The following is a 20,555-nucleotide window of genomic DNA, read 5'->3' as shown; positions in this document are numbered from 1 at the left end:
CACATTCGCACTTTGTTACTTAATAACCCCATCTGACACCGGCAGTGACTAATCCCTCACAAGAGACAAAACAGCGCTGATTAGCCAGCAGCCCTACAGGGCGGGGCTTAACTGGCTGTAGCGTTTCCCAAAGAGGGGAGGTCACACTGGGCTGTCCTCGGCTTGTCACCCGTGAGCGCCCCCTCTGGTGGACCGAGGGTCTGCGCGACTCGGCTAGCAGGCTACGAAACAGAAAGGGGCAGCAGCCAGCAGAGGGCGCTGCTGGGGAAAGCTCTTTATTCCCTGAGCTCCTGAACTGAACTTACAGGACTAGACCAGGGGGGAGAAACACACCCAAAAAACCCCACCTGCACAGTCCCGCTCCACCGAACCCACGAACCCAGAGCTGCTCTGCTGGGCCCTTCCACTGAGGGGCCGATCCGGGGCCCCTCCAGTCAGGGGCCGATTCGGGGGCCGGTCACCTTGCCCCCCGCCCCGGCCCCTCCACCCGCGCGGGCACATCCAGGGCCTCTCTTAATCAGCAGCGGCCCAGCATCTGTTGGGCTGTCAGTATCGATCAGGCGGACGGCTCTGAACAGCCAGGCGACACATTCATCACACGTCTTTGTGAAGGTTACACACGGGATGAGCGTGGGGTACACAGGGGGGGATTCGGCGCCAAGCTCGCTGCAATGAGAGACCCCCCCCCCCACCGCACACCCCCCGTCTGTGGGGTTTCAAATGAGCTTCACAGCCACAATGTCTCAAGGACTGCTGTCAAAGTCAGCACGCGCATCACTTCCTGTCCCTCTCTGCAGCTCCGCGGCACGTGCGCTAGCACCGGGGAGGCTAAGCTACATGAACTGCTAACAAACGGAGAAACGCCCAGCCAAGGGACAGAGCACCTCAGCACCAGCTGGCCCGCAGGTGTGGAGCTGCCCCCTGGCTAGCTCCCTTCAGTTGTCGGGTAGAACTAATAAAAGTAGAATTCAGAACAAACGTCTGCTTCCCTTCTTCCATTTGGCCCTGAACCCTTGGGAGAGTAGCCTTTCTCAGAATGCTTTTTCAAAGTTCTGTGTCAGCGTTCCAGAATGCCGCTGCTGTCACCAGCAGCGACTGTTACATCAGCATCAGAATGTTCAGTTGTGATGTCACACCGTAAAGGGTTAAGCCCATTCTGGCCTCTGTTACAAACCCCAGAGTCACAGCCAGACAGAACGGGACGCTGTGTTGGCGCTGGGTTTGAGTTTAGGGGGGTAATAAGGTCCGGTACCTCCCGATCTCAGTGTTCCTCCTGGAGCGGGATCAGGGCCTTCCTCGCCCCCCGAACCCGCTTCCTGAAATGCGACGTGCGGCGGCGAACAGCACTGAGGAAGAGCAGCCTGAGGAGCGTTTGCATGTCTCCATAACCGCCAGTCTCTACGCCCAGCAACCCAACTCACATTCATCATCAAAAGAGAGAAGAAACAGCTCCAGGTCAGACACATATACTCACACACACAAACAGAGACACACACACAGACACATATACACACACACACACAAACAGAGACACACACATACACACACACACAGACACACATACACACACAAACAGAGACACACACACACGCACGCATATTAATAATTCACATCTAAGATGATTAGAATTTTGTCGGTTGCAAACAGAGGGGGAAGAGTAATGAGGAAACAGCGGAGAGATTAGAGGCAGAGAGGTAATGAAGTTTTCTTTTCTTTTAATGAAACGGGAGAAAATTCCTGAGGAAACATCAGGGTGTCAAACAGGAGCCTGTAATGAGTGCTGGAATCATGCACGGGCAGCTTCTGAGGAAACGGGCTGACATCAGTCAAACGAGGAGAGTAGCATGCAGGGGCTCTAACGAGGGCCAGGGGCCACACAGGGGAGGTCAGTGTAAGGTTGTGTACGTGTGCGTACAAATGTGTGTGTATGTGTGTGTGTGTGTCGGCAGGGACACTTTGCCAGGGGGTTGCAGGATGTGAGGGGCGTGTTTGAGCATCTGTGGGTGCGCTGTCAGATACACTCTCTCTCACACATACACACACACACAGACAGACAGAGACACCACACACACACACACACACACACACAGCAGCGCTTCATCCCCACGCTCAGTCTGCAGGCCAGCACAGTTCAGTACCCAGCGGAGAGCGGCGTCTGCTGCATCCCAAATCCACACACCCGCCGTGTCGCTCCGCGGCCTCCGAACCCTTCCCTTCACGTCTCCCACGCGGCGGAGTTCGCCTCTTAAGCCCAATTCCTGGATAAAAATGTGCAGGAGGGAGCCGTCAGCCGAAATAAAAACTCCTAAACAAATATCGCAAATCTGCCTGATCTCTTACTCGCGCAGAATCCTGAAAGGACCCAGGGTTTTCGGCTAACTGCATTCATTATGCATCTGGCACATCTGGCAGACTTACACGGAGTCTCCTTCACAGGGACTAACACAGTTTTCACAACGGGATGCATCTACGCTAGCACTACGCCACGCTAACACCAGGGTCATAAACGTGACGTGAGCGGCAAGTAGACCAGTTAATGAAGAACAGGCGACACACGTCCTCTGAAGGAAGACAAAGGTGCGTATCTGACAGGAAGACAGCATCCATTTAGGAAGATAAATAGCTGGTAACCGAAGGGACCATCTCGAAGAGGAACACGTTGTTTAGAGAAGGGCCAAGATTATTCTCCGTCTGGCCGGGGGAAGAGCACATTTATTCAGAGGGATTGGGAAGAGGTGAGCATCTGGTGCAGCAAAATAGGCCATCCTCAACACAATGCATTGTGGGAAAATAGATGATCCTTCAGCGTGCCAGTCAGGCAGTCACATGTGCAATCAGAGATTGCGGCACACGTTACTCCCGTTAACAGAGATTTTGGGGGGGTAATGTAACCCCACGTCTCTGAGCAGCGTTCCCGCCCCCATTGGACGCTCCAGCCGATGATGTGAGCTCAAGCCAGAGGCTGCAAAGCCGGACACTGAAGGACAGGACTGTGGGCATACAGGCCAGGATCAGGGAGGGCTTGTTTTGCGGGTAAACAGCCAGCAGGAGACCAGGAGCTATCCAGCGATTCTCTCACTCCCTGCGGCTGGGGCCCACTGATCACCGCTGCACTTCAGCGCTAGCATTCAGGCACATGCCCACAGCGCCCCCTGGTGCACCGAGGGTGAAGCAGCGAGCGGTTCAGGCCGCCCGGCCCATCAGAGGACGGGAAATGAGGTGGACGTGACTTAACAGACTGCCGTGTTTACGAACTGAGATTTTCATCTCCAGCGCAGAAAGGGGAGAGGAGGAGAGGAAGCTGAAGGCTGGAGTTCTTCCCCATTATTCCACCTCTGAATACCCATTATTCAGCCATTTGAGAACACACACACACCTGAAAGCGGCTCGCAATGTGTTCTTAATGAAACACATCCATTCATTTTGTTTCTCAAGATAGCCATCTGGTACAAAATTGTATGTCCATTAAGAATGAATGTGTGTGTGTGTGTGTAGGCGTATATACAGAAACAGAGAAATACAAGAGAGAGGGAGAGAAAGAGTGAGCATCCTTTATTTTAAAAATTAATGCACTGTGATATATTTGTCCCAGCCCAATTAAAACTCCATTTCCAACACTATCTGGAAACGATTTCTCTTCCTGGGAACATTAAGGTGAGGGTGCAGGTCCCTCCCAGAGGCAGTGCTTCTCTCATAAACACTGAGGGGAGGGGGGCAGCCTACTCTGCAGAAAACCGAAATTCAGTTCAGTCCCGTTTCATCTGCTTTTTCCACACACTGTCACAAAGATGCTTCACAGGAAAACGGGAAAATGTCCCACTTCCAAAACCGTGAGGTGTGTGCGCGCACACACACACACACACACACACACACACGTACAGACACGCATACACACAGCATACACACACAGGCGCACGGTTTTGGGCCTATGACTCAGAACCAATCGCAGACAGGAAAGGTCTGGCTAATTGAGCTTCAGCGTACAGAGCAGAAGGGACAGCCGTTCTGGTCGCTGTTTCCCACATTAGGCTGCTCCCACTTCCGATTCCATCCAGTTCTTTTCCCATCCAGCCGCAAGTATGGCATTCTGAAACGCTTGTAATGTACCAACTGTTCTACCCCTGCGTTAGGAAATGCGTTCAATAAATTAATCCAGATTTCACTCGAGCAAAGACACATCTCAGAAAAGCATATTCCCTCAAAACCCTCTCCTTGCTACAGATCTGTCTCCACCTAGTGGCTGCAGAGGGAACGTGAGCACACTTTGTAGGCTAAAGCAGTAAAACTGTGTGATGGAGCGCATTCTCATTTGAACTTTATCCTCAGCACCAACAGACACAGACAAATCAAAAAAAGGTGAATACCCCTTAATCCAACAGTCCTAGCAAGAAACGACATTCAGCATCGGAGTCCCTCTACCTGCCCACGGCCTTTCCCCCAGGAACACCCCTGAAAGGACCACCTGACAGCACAGGTCAGTAACGTGCACAATTCCCCCAATTTCCAGAACCTGAGAGAAAAAGGTTCTCCAGGAGCCGAAAGGGTAAAAAAAGATATTTGCCAGGGTGGAAGAGCGCAAATTCACATGCTATTTGCATGTTATGACACCGAACGCAGTTCTTAATTTCTCCCCCGGGCTAAGGGAGCAGGTGCGTGAATGAGGCCTTTCCAAACACAGCCCAAAGAAACCAGGCCGTATGAGAACACACAAAACGGCCATCTTCTCTCTCCACAAAGAAACAGCCTGGTGAACTTCGCTACAAAACATTACAGCTTAGCAGATCTTTTCAGCGACTTACAACACTAGCATTTTGTATCCTTACAGCGGTATACTGAGCAATTTCTTACCTTGCTCAGTACAACGGCAGTGTCTACGAATCGAACTGCGACCTTCGGTTCGCCAGTCCTACACTGTGCTACACTCCGCAATACAGGTTTCACAAGCTAAAGCAGAGACATAAATACAGCATAAAGCATACGAACCCTCGCCCCTCTAAATAACTCAGTAAGAAAAGCACTGATTAATAAGGTGTTATATTTCAGAATACACATGGAGAGAGTTGGGAAGACATGAAATGTAAAAGTGCTTGAAAATTTTTACATACGAAACAAACATAATCCTTGGAACATAATTTTTGGAAGCAAATCCCCTCCTAGATAGCAACCTTGTCTGGCAACGTGCCATGTACGATGTTCTTGCCATTCTTTCCTGAAATATTTGCTCACACAAGTCAAACAAAATGCGTGCCAAGCATGACCGTAGCATAAAACATGAGCACAAGAGGATTTTTAAGGTAAAGCTCCCTTTCCTGTTTTAGGTTCACCTTTTCCAGGTCACAAGGTCAGAGGAGAAAACAAAATGAACAGCATTTTTTTAAATCTGTGAGCCTAAAAGCCCTACAGCAAAATCTGATAGGGTTGGGCAACAAAATGTCCCATTTCTGGTTAAGAAAGCATGGAAAACCCGATATCCAAAAGTACTCAAAAGAATGAAATGCTGTAAATTGCCAACAGGTCTCTTTTTATCCAGTCTCTAACAGCTAGCAGAGTATGACATCATATTCATGAAAGCAGACCACACTCAATGAGGAAGCTACAGGCCTATTAGTCTAACTTGCACTCCGTGTAAAATGATATTATCGATCATTAGGTCAAGGTGCAGAGAACCTCAACTTTTTTGTGTGCAAGGGTGAGAATGCACTGAAAGGCCTATCCACTTGACAATTATGCCCAGGCCTCATATCTCAGCCTTCACAAAATGCATCATCAGAAAAAGAATACTATACATTGAAAATAGTGAACAGCAACCTTTCAAAAAAAAATAAAAATTATAATAATTATTTAATCAGTTGACCGTGGACAATTCTTCCTTCATTTGAATGCCTACGACAGGCAGGCTTGTTTACCCATCATGCTCAGCGCTGAATGAATTGCGCTTCAAGGTACCAGACCGTCCGGACGACTGTGAGGGAGAGCACAGACGCTCAGGACCGATGCATCATGGGGAAAAAAAAGAGGAGCTGACAGAAGGCTGAGAAACGGGCTCCAGGTGTGACCCTCAGACTGAGGAACAGCCAAGCTCCACGGAGGGGGGGTGCTCACATTTAACAATGAGCGAGGCAACAGCGAGGGCGTGGGTCACGGCCGGGCGTCTGGGCAGCTCGGTTCTGCGAGCGGACGGCGTAACCGTAACCGGCGTTACCGGGAGTGTCTCCTTACAGTCGCTCGAAGAATGAAAGCTGGGAGGAAGGATTAGCCAGAGCGCTGACATCAGACACGGGTTCACTCACACCCGCTTACGCAGATTTCCTTTCTCAAAGAACAAAAAAAAAAGTTCTCAGATTTAGAGTGGTCAACTTTTAAAGTGGGGCAGGCCTCTAACAATCCGATTTCTCAACGTCACACAGGTATTTACGGAACGCCCGCACTAGACAAAACCATGGAGGACATGAGGGAGGGACGCAACCTCACCCCGCATAACAGGTTTTCCAAAATCTCCGGTATTCAAACCAAAAGATTGAACAACCAAGCCATTCGGAAAAAATGACAAAGCCAAAACCTTCAAGCAACAGTTCTTGTTTTCGGTGGCCGAAGTTCTCCTGAATGTGCTCGAGCACAGAACACACTATGATCTAAGCTCAGGTTATAATAGCAGTTACCAGATTGGGAAAATTCAGGTTAAATTTGTACATTTGAATACAAAAACCTAAAATAGCTTGAATACAAAAAAAACTTTCGCATAACCTAAAACCCTGGACTAATAAGAAAATATTACGCTTACAAGTGTCTTAATGGTTGTAAGGGGAAATCGTATTTGACCTCGGCCAGGTCACATGTTCGGGGGTCAGGCAGTGCCAACCACCAATGAGGCGACGCTGCTGCCAGTGATGCGCGTGTGCCAACAAGGAACAGCTGTGCTGCGTCAGCCGCTTCCGGAAGGTTCCCAGCGGTCCGGCGGCCACGGAAACGTTTCTCTGGGACGGGCAGTCGCCCGAAACGCCAGCCTTTCTGCGGCAGTCCTGTCACATCGAGCGGCTCAATCGCTCAGTCACTCACCTGCAAGTTTCATCAATCACAATACACTCTCCAGCGGTTTCACAAGATCCGAGATTCAAGATGAACTTTACTGTCCCACAAAGTGGAAAATCCGGCTTGGGCTTTCACCCATGCCGCAGCCGTAAAAGACAAACATTCCAGATACAAAGATGTTAGCGGATAAAAACGTACAGCAAGGTTCCTGAAAGCACCTACAGACAAACAGAAAAACAAGCATAAGAGCAAGAGTAGCTCAACCTACGCTCTGAATGTGAAGAACCCCTTGCTGGATGAAGGACTAAGAGAGTAGGATGAAAGGGGACCCTTATATGGGCATGACGTTCGGGTCGTCCACTAAGCATGTGAGATGCAGTGACTCGGCAGTGAAGCAAAGTGTCCCCGATTCATCTACAAAATACTAAATTCCTGTCCAAATAATACAATAGCTTAAGAAAATCGGCACGTGGTGAGACTTTAGGCGAACAATAAAAATTTTTATTTATTTTTTTTACCATTGTTGCCAATGACAGGTGTCTGAAACACCTATACTGGAGCCAACCGCACCGGCACTAGTGAGCAACTAGCGTCTCAAAGAGACAAGAAAGCTAGCTTCAAAAACACAGCCTGGTTTTGGCCACTTGATTTCCAACCCTCAGTGTCAAAGTCTGCAGGGTGAAAACGGTGGTGATCGATTTCTTTCCATGGCCCTCAGACCAGTGGAAAATCATGACGGAAGAGCAGGGGTGGAATTACAGCCTGCAGGCACCCCTGTGTTCACCGGCTCAATATGCCACAGCCAATCAAAAGCACTGACTCTGGATCAGTCTGCACTGGCTCAATAAGTCACAGCCAATCAAAAGCACTGACCCTGGATCAGTCTGCACCAGCTCAACAAGCCACAGCCAATCAAAAGCACTGACCCTGGATCAGTCTGCACTGGCTCAATAAGCCACAGCCAATCAAAAGCACTGACCCTGGATCAGTCTGCACTGGCTCAATAAGCCACAGCCAATCAAAAGCACTGACTCTGGATCAGCCTGCACCAGCTCAACAAGCCACAGCCAATCAAAAGCACTGACCCTGGATCAGTCTGCACCAGCTCAACAAGCCACAGCCAATCAAAAGCACTGACCCTGGATCAGTCTCTGTCACACTCACACACCCCCGAGCCTACTGCCCGTCCAGCCAAAATGATTCTGGACCAATAAGCCAGGGGTGTCCAATCTTACCTGAGAAGGGCCGGTGTGAGTGCAGGTTTTTGCTTTGGCCCAGCGCTACAACACCCCATTCAGCAGATTAACTAATCAAGGCCTTCAATCAAGACATCGATCAGAAGAATCAGGTGTCTCAGCACTGGGATAAAACAAAAACATGCACCCACACCGCCCCCTTTTCGGATGAGACCGGACACCCCTGCACTACAGCTACACACTGGCCCCCGCTCCACGATGGAATCCAGTCTACGACACACAACCGTAACGCTAGCATGTCTGGCATGAGCGCCAGCTTCGTTTTAGTCAGCGAGCTGCACTTCATCAACACATCTAAGAATAAAAACGGAAGCAAGCTGTGCTTTTAAAAAAAAAAAGAAAAAAAGAAAAAAAAAATGTCCCAGCATGCTCCTGGAGGCGGGTGTGATCGGCAAACTCGCCCACACTGCCCATACAGAACGGCTCTTGCGTTAGATCCCAGCATGCCTTGCTGTTCCCAGTTGGGTTAGGCTTTACACATTTGAGGCCATCGCCCCCCCCCCCCCTCCCCGACCCCGGGCAGTGCTGGGTCACCCGGTACAACGGCCCAATTCTGTACATGCGTTAAGAGGTCCGGCTATAATGAGCTTTTACACACTGGGCCTGAAACCTTCAGACCCACCAACACACACACACACACACACCCACACACACACTACACTGGGCCCGGCCTGACCCCACACACACACACACACACTACACTGGGCCTGACCCCACACACACACACACACACTACACTGGGCCCAACCCCACACACACACACACAGGCGTGCACACACACACACACAAGACAGGATGGACTTCCATCTTCTGAATGGGCAGAGGATGGCATGGCCAGTCAGGTGAGCAGAGAGGGCTCTGCAGAGAAGAGGCGGAGCTTTCACACACAGGAGGCGGAGCTTTCACACACAGGACACAGAGCAGACCAGGAACTGAGCGGGACAGGATGTGACAGGCCGCTGAGCACCACATGACCGTCACATGACAGACACATGGGGGGGGGGCAGATGCTAGAGAAACCCCCCCGCCCCCTACGCAGAGCAGAGTTCAATCCTTTCTGGCCCACAGCTTGGCACACAAGCACAGCAGATTACAAAGCAGAGCTCTGAGAAGGCCAACTTGCATGCACACATTCACACACAAACACACACACGCACAGATATACGCACGTACGCACGCACGCACACACACACACACACACACACGCACACACACACACGCACGCACGCACACACACCTGAAGCTCCTTCCCTCCCAGTCATGGCTTACACAACTGCACAGGCCCCCCGAGGCCTCTTCCCCAGCGCCTTGCGTAAACGAACCATCGTTCATGTCCAGGCAGCACAGAGCGCGGCAGAGTCCTTCCCCGAGCGCCGTGCGGCTGCAAACAGAGGTGTGCGAAAACACCGCGTGGGCGTGCGAGGGTGCGTGCGCGAGGGAGAGAGAGAGAGAGAGAGAGAGAGAGAGGGGTGTGCACTGCATAACCTGCGTGCCTACACTGGGGTTTCCACACAACCGTTTCTATGGCAATTTTGAATTTGCGCCTTTCAGGTGGAAGCCCAGGGTGCCTCAGTGGGAAAAGCTGGCGGAATGATAAAGAGAAGATGTGACAGAGGTTGATGAAAACAGATTTTTTTTTTTTAAATAAATAAAACCCAAAGCTGGTGTGTGAAATGCCTGTGTGTGTGTGTGTGTCTGTCTGCATAGTAACCCCTCCCTCGTTACTGCTGTCAGCAGTGCAGTATAGTGTGTAGGGAACCAAGCTCATAATAAGTGTCTGGAAGAGGAAGGAAACTGAACAGCCACAGATGAAATGACCCGGCTGATGGCTGGTGGCTGGTGGCTGGGGGCTGGGGGCAATGTCCCTCCTGGTGGCGCCTTCAGCAAGACTTGCCTGAGCTGGTCATAACCAGCTGACTAATGGATTGGGCCCGTAAAAAATTGTAAAACATTTAAAAAAGTGATCAGTGTAAGTTGCCCCAGATAGGAGCGTCTGCTGAATGGAGAGATGTAATGAAGTGCAATGTTTGGGGCTGCTGAGCTGGGCGCCGGGCCTCCCGGGCCTTCCCAGCTAAACCCCAACTGACCATGGCTGCTTCGGGCCCCGCCCGCGGGGCCCAGGACCGTCTGACGTTAGCGCCGCTAAAGCCTAAAAGAATGCAAAACATGTGAGCGGCGGACTGACTGCAGGCACCGGGGGGGTGGGGGGTGTCTGTATGCTGTGCTGTGCTGTGCACACATGTTCACAAAAGGTATGCTAGCCTTTGCTCCCGCATGAACATTCACAAAGCTCAAAGCTATGCTAACCTATGCTCTCACAGCAGGTTAGTGCTAACCCTTTCGCTCTCTCACACAAACATTGACAAAGCTATGCTAACCTTCATGAATATACAGTGCATGGGGAAGGTGTTGCTTTGTTTTCCCATGAACCCTCTGGACGAGAACACAGACCTACATTTTCCCCCACCGAAGTACCATCTTTCCCCCCCCCCAGAGACATCAGGTACCTTGACCAGTGTGGCACTCTTCATCAAATAGACTGCTCTTTTGGAATGTTTTTTTTTTTCTTTTCTTCTGGATTTGAACTCTGACCTCGAAAATATTTTCTCTAGACAGCAGGTCAGCCGCCAGATCAATGAGACCAGAACGGGGGGTGCAGTCCGTCCAAACGGGCAGCTTTTAATCTCTGGCAATCGATAGGCTTGTGCACAGTCCACTTTCCTGGACAGTGGCATTCACTGGGCTCGTCTTGACAACGAATGCGAACTCCGCGACTCCTCTGGCATAGAAGTGACACGCTTGGTGTTTTAATGGCATAAAGAATATGGTTATCCCCAGGATTCCTTCTGAGAAAATACATAACCAATAGCCCTATTCAAAATAAAGCCTTATATTTAACCTATATATCTCTTCTTCTTATATATGTATTTTTGTCTTAAGTGATGAAACCTGCAGTTCCGATCGCAAAATTGAGATTACCCAGTGATAAAATGTTTTATGTCTCGAGCATAGTGGCAGACATGGTGGATTTGAGACCGGCACTGTTCTGAAATTAATTAAAAGCGTGCTGCTCACTGCATGAAAGAGCAGCACTATAATAAATAAGCAATAAGGAGGAGAAATAATTATGGCACGGGGACACAGCTCTCCAGATTCATGAGTCAACTGCACTGGTTTTATGAAAATAATAATAATAACCATATGCAGCTGTGCGGGAATTAGTTTTCTGACCAGAGAGCGGAATATTAACAGGAGACATAGCTGAAGCCTCACTGCCACCCTATAGGCCACATCGCGGACTAGGGGGGGGGCGGGGGGTGGCGCGTGCAGGAGATAGCAATTGCCAACCCGTTGAACCCCCCCCAGGACAGATGGGGCCCCAGGCAACCACCTATGCTGCCTAGAACTGGCTCTGACTAACAACCATTAACTAACCACTAATTCGCCTGAGGCAAACACAGCATGGCCAATCAGACGTACTCACGCAGAGCTGGACTGGACTGTACTGTACTCTCAGTGGTCCACTGCTGACGGCCTGTCATGTCATTGGTCGACACCGCATGATCACACAGACCGCACTTTCAACAGCACAGGATGTACCCCTCCTCGTGATGAAAACTAAAATGCCGACTCCTTCGGTTGAAGAGGAGTGCCTGAAAAATTGACTTAATGCTATCGTAAAGCCTACAGTGCACCGTCTAAAGCACAAGTGGCAGAATCGAACCCTGGAAGGTGGCCAGTGATTCATTTAGTTTGTTGATTTGCTAAAGTATCCTCCTCACAGCCTGTTGTCACAGTCTTAACAGGCCACTAATTGAAAGGAAACCACAAATGCCTGCAGAGTATGCAACCGTCCAGGACTGATCTGATGCATAGTCTGAAAAGCCATTAAGGAGGATGACCAAGGAGCATACTGTAGTGATGGATATTGTGCACACAAACATAGCACTGGTAATTGGCGTATCCAACGGCAACTTCCTGTCATGATGACGCAGTGACGGTGGGAGTAGCCTATAAAATATGTGGTACCAACTTCCTACAATGAAGCACTTCGACGCAATACATTTAAATGAGACGACAGCGACGTGAAAGCACAAACATCAACACACTGTTAACACACAGAGCACAGTAGGCTACCACTGATACCACGGGCCGTTGGCCAAGATGGCACAGTTCCCGAATGATGGCGGAAATATTGAATGTCCCTCTTCCCTCTGCGTTTTCATGGACAAAAGCCACATGACTTCCTTAATTAAAGTCTATTTCAATCGCATCAAAACTGGCCATATATACCCGAGAAGAAAGTCGTGTAATGAAAGAAGAAGCACAATAGCCTACGTCCGATTTCAGGAAACTCCCTGTTGCTATAAGCAGAACTGGTTAAAAAACCAGTGAGACTCGATTGGAATTGTATGATTTGTCCTTGTATTGATCAACTTAACCGGTTAGCTTGTTACACAATGGCGATCCCTTTCTTTATTTTGAGTCAGTGATTAATTCCATGATTTGAATTCACACAGCTTTTGCGACCAGCATTTCAAGGACTCCAGTGGTACTGGGTATTTTCCTAAAAGCACATGAATAACTTAGACAAATTACCACACCTGGCGATCAAATATACAAACGGTATCTGGGGTGGCTAGTCTAGCCTACCTGTCCTGCAGAAATCGGATACATGCTGGAAGTGGTCAAAATGGATAACTTACGAACACATTTAGCCAGTCCAAGAGACTGTCATCTGCACAACCGCAAAAACAGTCTACATAGTGTGCTGACATGGTCTACCCGGCCACCGGTGATAGGCGTTAAGTTAAATACACTGCGACTTAGAGCATGGTAACTAACGTTAGCAAAGTAGCTAGCTAGATTAGCTAGTTTCTTCCCAATGTTCAGTGACAGCTACCGCCACTCGCACACTTTATTCCAGAAAGCAGCACGTCACCACACTCTAGCCCGCTAGCTAGTTAGATTTTTTCCATTTAGCTAAAATAAAATTAAAAACAGATGTGACACCGAATAGCGTGGGTATCCGCCAGTTGGCAAAACGAGCCTATGTGGCAGATTTGTCCTAGATTCGAAACCATATTTTCACTTGTTGCATAGCTAGCTATAGATATCGACATATGTGAAAGATGTTTAGCAACCATGCTAGGCACACGGGATTCCCGGAACAGTCGCACCTTTCGCCTCACAGTCGGCGCAGTATTTGTTGTCCTCTTCCCTCAGCATTTTGGACAGGATGGCCTGGTGCTGCTCATTGAGTTTCTGGGCCTTTTCCCTTTCCGATCTTGTCGTCATCTTTCTGCCGGTGTAGGACACTTCTCCAACGAAACGCTAACCTTACCCTTAAAAACCGTGCCTAAGTAAGAGGTACTAAAAAGAAGAGCATTCCCCGGGGCACCGTAACTACAGTACAAACGCGTGAAGGCAGATACAGCACTAAATATGGCAGAAAACGGGACGCACCCGGAACCGGAACACTATCCAGGCTGGGGACTCAGAAACCTGCTTGGTAATGTAATGTAGCTAAATACCGGCGGCTATGGGCGGCTCAAACTGCCTTATAACTATTCACTGCGTTTAATACAAAAGTCTGTCTAAACAAAATTGAACTGCACGTCGGAAGAATTTTTGGCCGCAAATAATCCGTCGTTTGTATTCAATTTTAAATCACTCAAATGAATTTATTAGACTGATGACATGCTTTATGTAGACGTAATAATGTTGCGCAATCGCTGATGACGGACAGAGCGGGCAGGCACACCCCGTGGCGATATGGAAAGCTTTTTTAAAATGCAAAAATATTGTGGCCATGTTTTGCCTGTGATGCAGATTTTATACGAACAACTACAAATGTAAGACAGACAAATCTGTTTTATTAATGGAAAGAGAATATCGACCTTCGTCACTGGTCGCTAATGAAAATTTACACATTTATCAATGTAATTGAAAACAGACATTTCACACAAAACATGCATTGGAAAAGCAAAGCCAGGTCTAATTACCCAACAAAAACACGCATTTATACTGCTTAAATTGCATTTCAAATACATCAGGTGGTACTATCTATTGGTCTTATTTTTTTAAATATTATTGCAAGCTTAGTATAAATCCAAAGCGGTATACCGTTTCTGACATCCAATAACTTCCCAGTGAAAATATAAACATGTTTTCATTCATGGAGTACTGCTCAATCCACAGCAAATGTGTGCTATCCTGCCAACTTATTCAAGTTCAGCCATCTCAGTATCTCCATGTCGGTTATACAGTATGTTCGTACATTTGCGACAGATTTTACCGCATAATTTTTTAATTTGCTGAATGCCCTCCAAACAGCATGTTAACGTATGTATGTTCTATGCCCCATAATGCATCCGATCATTTGCTTTTATGTACAGAACCTTTTATCGACCCAGGAATCCTCTACATGTACTGAAATGAGTCATGCTCAATAAGGACAACACTCTCGCACAAAGAACTCCACTGTTTGGGGGAGATGATTGTCCATTAATTCATAAAATAATATTTTATTAAGCAACTGCTAGATAAGCTAGATTTATGAATTAAGGTTACACATCAATGAAAATAAATACATATTAAACAGAAAGTAAACATGTTGATTCCAAATACAGGTCAGAGTAACAATATTACTTTATTAATAATTTTGGTGACCGATTCTTTCCCCCCTTTTAGAATCTCAAATAGTGCCCCCAGAGGCACCGAACACCCACCAGCCAGACCAGTAGCTGAAGTGTGTGCAATCCCTTTGATCCACTCACCTGTGTGGTGGCGGTTGTCTTTTTAAAATATTTTTTATTTATATTCTTCCCCTTCCTTTGTTCCCCAATTTGAAATGTCCCAACCATATACATATCTATCAGCACAATGGCTCTCCTCTGAACTGCACAACTCTGAGCCCCACTTCTCATCAAACCACAGGTCAGGTTTGCACAGACACGATGGAGGAAGGTACTTCTGGCACAGCTCAACAGGGAAGCTTGCATGCACCAGATATCGGGGAGGGGAAAATCAGACTTTGGTGACCATTTCTCTGTTCAGAGCACACATCAATCACAACAGTCAAAAACTAACACCAGTTGTTGGAGAGGTACAGCTCCCACTCGGGGAAACTGCTAGGCTGTGGCGACCTAGCGCGCCATCGGGAGTAATCCGCAGAGTCCTGGTCAACCGAAACCCCAGCTTGTGTTTTGCAGCTAAACTCCTGGCCACGGTCAGCTGTGGACAGCCCAGGCTCAAGCCTGAAACTACAGGTCCCAGCATGCACTCCTGCATAGTGACTTCAGCAGTCTAAACACCTGGGAACCAAGTAATACTACTCTTCATGCTGAAGGGTTCTACTGAAGCCCCCTTAATAAATGTGCATATACATGCACTAAACTCATCTTGAAATGCAAGATGGAGAAAACACACTCATATTCAAGGGCTCACGGCACACTAACTATACAGAGGCACCGTTTCAACCAGCTTAATAGAAGGCTTCTAGTCGAATTTTAAAACAGTCTTCTGGGTGTCTTGATGCGATTCCATACCGAAGCAGCATCTCTGTGTAGGGTGGCCAGAATGTCCCGTTGATCTCTACATAGGGTTCATGCGGGCTCTCCAGTAACTTGTTCATTAGAAGCTGTTACACAAACAGAAAACGGTGATGTAAGTAACTAGTTGAACAGCATGCAGTGATGAAAAAATAAAAGATGTAACATTAACCTCCCCCACACAATATACAAACCTGCCCCTGGGCATGGACTTATAAGAGACACAGAGGCCAGTGTATTCTTGTAATGCCACCCGTTAACTGAATGCATGTTTTGCCACTCAGTAAGGTGCCATTTATTCACCCGCTTGCATGTTTTTGACTGGCCAAGGCATCACTAGACATGCGTACAGTAAGCAAAATCCGAGGAGAAATGGTTCTCCAGCGTATGCATGCACACAAATGCATGTGCATGCACGCACATACACACACAGCTTACCTCAAGCATGTCATGCAATGAAATGAGATCCACGCTTGGTTCTGGGAGCAAATCCTTAAAAAACAAAAAACAAAGAAAAACAAGTAAATTAAAAGCATTTGTTAAAAATGCTTTCGGCATTAAAAATGTTCTTATTCACAGTGGAGCAGACCCGCACAGCACCAATGCCAGAACTAAACCAACCTTCCTTTTCTTTTTTGCATTTCCTTCCTGGTGAGGAAGCGGAAAGTGTTCTTCCAGGAGGTCACTCAGCGTTTCCAGTAGGTTGTCATGGTAATCTTTCACCCGCTGAATTTTCTTCTTCATGTCCTGCAGAACACTAAGAGCAGTCGTGTTTCAATTATACATCAAGGAATGCAAGGTTCTCTATCCTTTAAAGAATGCTTTGTTTTGTCCAAATTCAGACAGTGGTTCTGGGACTGTACCACCCATAAACACAGACAGAGCTTTATTTTCCTTTGTCAGGCATCTAAACTGTCCATCTGCACTGTGCATCCATCGCCAAGCCGCGTACCCCTTTTCAGACAATCGATCACTTTCATCTTGCAGGGCAGTTACTCTCTCTGTAGCAGCCTTCAGGACCTCCTTCTTCTCTTCCAGCCACTCCTGCTCACTGAGGGAAGAATGAAGGAAAATAAAACTTAAAAAAAAAATGGCTATGCAAAATCGTCCAATACAAGAGTACACAGTTCAGTTCTTTCAAATATTTGTGTGTACGACTAATAAAAGGGTTAAAGAATTTTGTTTTTGGAATACATAAACTGTTTATCTTAATTCAGACAGATTTCTTTTCAGAGGTTACTTTTGTTAAAATTGTGAAAAACCTTTTTAAAACGTCCTTCAGCTTGTCCCTTTTTGCTTGCGAGCAGGACAGAACCATTTCGAGTTGCTTGTTCAGTCTTGACAACTGCAAAACATAAAAAAAGTTTATGAAAAATTTACAAAAATGTAAGAGGAAACAAATTCTTGATGACTGTATTTAAAAGCTGTTTCTATCAAAAGTAAAAGGTGATGGTCAACACACAAGGTTCACATACCTCCTCCTTTCCAACAGCGAGCAAAACTTCAGGATTTGAAGACAGCACTGAGTGGGGGAAAAAAACAGTAAATCTAAATATAATCCTGCGATTTCCTGGGATTACTGATACGCATTAGGAATGACTCAATGACAGGCACCCAGAGATATGACGCACTGTTATCCACTTAAGGACACTTACATTTTGGTTGTAATTCTTGCCACTCCTTAAGTTCAGCCGTAAGAGCATTCGCCCGACTCACAGTCTGCAGAACAGAAGGTAAAAACCGAATTGATTCAATTCAAATCAAATCAAATCAAACGTTTAGGCCATATTATTATTACTTGGCTTACATCAATGTATATTTATAGACAAGGTGTGTAGTGCAGGGTAGGCTGAAATGCATTTCGGGTTTGGTTGCACTGATAAATGTCTACAGACCTGAAAGGCTGGGTTCTGAACTGACTCGGTCTCTGCCAAAGCGATTTCATTTTGAAGCTGCAGGGGGGGAAAAAACGCGAACCGTTACCTTTACCACAGCATAACGATTGAACACAAGTAATTTATTCTGACCGGACGCACGTTTCTAACCGTCGTAGCCATTTCAGGTCATTCTGTATCCACACGGCACGCACCTGCTGAAGCTGCGAGAATTGATCTTCGCACTCATCCAGCAGCTCGGCGCGCGCGGCCTCCGGCAACTCCCGGCCGGCTGGGGCATCCGAAGGCAGATGGCCCTGGTACTCCGACGTCTGCTTGGCTAAAGCTTTAGCCTTGTACCAAAGTAATATGCAACGAAAAAAAAGTAATTATAACCCCGTCGCTGAAAGTCTATGGCCTTTCACCAACCACCTAAATACCCATGTGTAGAGCTGCTAGCAAGCTACACAGTAAACGATAAATTGATGGGGGGAAAAAGTTAATTGGCTAGCGCGCTAAAAGTTAAGACTATCGATAGCTACTTACATTCTCCAGAAGTTCGCCTGCATCCTGAAAAATGGACGGGAAATACAGTTATGTTTAACGTCTAATTAATGTCTATTGAGCTGTATTCAATTCACATTACATTACAAAACGTTAATTAAGAGCCAGCGTTAGATAGGCATGACAGCTACCACATTTTGCTAACAAGACAGCCCTCTGGGCAAACGTTAAAAACTCTGCGAAACAACTCTGTGTCTTGCCACACGATTAACAAATACTGTGATTTAAAAGTAGTCTCGCTACGTTTTCTTACCATGTCCAAAATGACTGTAGAAACAACAGCGCAAACAGTCTGTATTGATTGTAGCTTCCACAACTAAAAATGCCGCCAGTATTGACGTATAGGAGCAGGAAGCGGAAATAGAGTTGACGTCGTCGTTGACGTCAATGCTATATGATTGGCTTACATTTTTCGAACAGACTTCCGGAAAATTCGGTGTGTGATCCTGGAAAAGGTGATAAATAGATTCGCATCAGGTGTTAATGGTCCGGTAACGTTAGCATATTTGTTTTGTTTTATTCAGGCGTTCAGGAATGACTGTTAGGGAAAAAAGTGGTTTCAGTTTGCCTGACATACATATTGTATTGATATGCATGCGTATTAGTTTTCTTGTTGACATCCTTGGTTTGTCGTTGAACGGATTTTTTTCCTCTAAAACGGTTTTGCGACGTTTAGCCAAGAGAAGGCGGAATGCAGTTAGGCCTAATTGTAATGAATATTTTATAATAACCAGGATGAAATTTTTTTTTTATAAGCAAGGTGTAACGATGGTCAATGTAGCCACCTTGTGGAAACATGGCATGATTGCATGTAGAAGATTGCTTGAATAAAAGGTAACGTTGGACTTTTAAGTCTGAAGTACCCAACGTTTTGGTGTGTGTGTGTGTCTGTCTGTCTGTCTGTCTTATGACATTTTAAAATAGCATATTGTAATATAACATTTGCTGCCTTTGAAGTAAAAATGCTAGGAAAATAATAGCATGAAAAATTATTGATTCTAAGGTGGTTAACATGCCAACCCCTGTCATAATGTTTGCAATGAAATAATAATTCAAAAGAAGCTGCCACATCCCAGTAGCATATAATAAACATGCCAATATTCTAATCATTGTTTATCTGAGAAGGATTTTTACATAATTCATTATCTGCGCCTCTTAGTCATTAAAATAACTACAATTTTTTTTTGCATCCAGTCTTCACCTCAGAATGCATATATTACTCTAGAACTATTACTGTATATCAACAATAATATACAGTATATCAGCATTTCCAAACTTCCATAACCACCTTTCCATTACAACTGTTCTCATTTTCGGCAGCTCTCTATATGTGGTATTCTATATAACTCAATCTGCCTCTGCGTACCACACAGAAGCTCCTGACAGGAAAAGCTCTGTGCATAAAACTGTTATTTGGTCTCACTCTTCTGCACTGCACCCCTCGCTGGTCTCACTCTTCTGTACTGCACCCCTCGCTGGTCTCACTCTTCTGTACTGCACCCCTTGCTGGTCTCACTCTTCTGCACTCCACTCCTCTTTGGACTCACTCTTTTGTCCCGCTGGGTTCATGATTTCGGCAAAGTGTACATCCCGCAGGCGGCAGGAGGCTGTTTTCCAGACTCAGCATGCTGTTTGTGCACGACTTTGAATAGGAGTGATTGCATTTCTGGGGCGTATATGCAAATCCCAGTTTTTCCATAAGGCATAAAGGGGGAGGTGGGTGTGTAACTTTTGGGGGTGTTTATTTGTTTGTTCAAGACTCTTTGCAGGAGGAAAAAATCACAAATTTAAAAACTTACTGCAGTTTTGGTCATAAAATGTGCAGCATGTTTTTTTTTTTGCTTCATTACTTGAGTTATGATTTATGTTTAAATAGTAAATGGTGGGATTTTAAAAAAATAATAAACTGTTACAATTTACTATGACGGAATCACCCTGTAGAAGTCAATAACATATTTACAAATAACACGGCAGTTCAGAAAGTTTTTCTTGTTTTATTGATTAAAAGTTATGTTGTTGGCCAGGAAATTGTGATTATTGTGTTATTGATTCATTTATTATGCTATTTGTTAGTTATTATGTTTCCTCCGCATCTTATTTAATTATATGTTATTACATTATTGGATAGCTTTGACATTATTGGCTGTCACTCAATATTTGTAATCCTTCAAGGCAGCTAATTAAACACCAGTCACATTGTAAATAAAGTCTCAGAGACTGACGGAAATTGAAATTATAGTGGATTCTCATACAGACATCTTGGCAGATGGCTGCATTTT

The 20,555-nt window shown here is 46.4% G+C and overlaps 2 protein-coding genes across 4 annotated transcripts in view; both read right to left on the bottom strand.

Annotated features, from left to right (window-relative positions):
- Nucleotides 1-13,915, bottom strand: part of LOC135243756 (stromal membrane-associated protein 1-like) — a 55,241-nt gene extending 41,326 nt beyond the window's left edge. Inside the window, exon 1 of one of the 3 annotated variants that reach the window (XM_064315793.1) lies at nt 13,466-13,915. In XM_064315793.1, coding sequence (XP_064171863.1) covers nt 13,466-13,583 — 118 coding nt within the window. In that variant the 5' untranslated portion in view covers nt 13,584-13,915. The remainder of the gene's footprint in view (nt 1-13,465) is intronic. The other 2 variants (XM_064315777.1, XM_064315785.1) reach the window with 2 other exon arrangements.
- An 870-nt stretch (nt 13,916-14,785) lies between these two features.
- cenpk (centromere protein K) lies at nt 14,786-18,662 on the bottom strand. Its single transcript, XM_064315815.1, has 11 exons — nt 18,530-18,662; nt 18,259-18,282; nt 17,928-18,065; nt 17,734-17,790; nt 17,494-17,557; nt 17,314-17,360; nt 17,101-17,183; nt 16,791-16,889; nt 16,460-16,595; nt 16,277-16,330; nt 14,786-15,927 (listed from the first exon to the last, which is right to left on the bottom strand). Exons 1-11 carry the CDS (start codon nt 18,530-18,532, stop codon nt 15,772-15,774), a joined length of 861 nt encoding a protein of 286 aa, XP_064171885.1. The 5' UTR covers nt 18,533-18,662; the 3' UTR covers nt 14,786-15,771.
- Between the last annotated feature and the right edge of the window lie 1,893 nt (nt 18,663-20,555).

The sequence above is a fragment of the Anguilla rostrata genome, chromosome 2 (assembly GCF_018555375.3).
Source record: "Anguilla rostrata isolate EN2019 chromosome 2, ASM1855537v3, whole genome shotgun sequence".
NCBI lineage: Eukaryota > Metazoa > Chordata > Actinopteri > Anguilliformes > Anguillidae > Anguilla > Anguilla rostrata.
The sequence above is the reverse complement of the archived record's forward strand: the minus strand, read 5'-3'. Positions and strand labels throughout refer to the sequence as shown.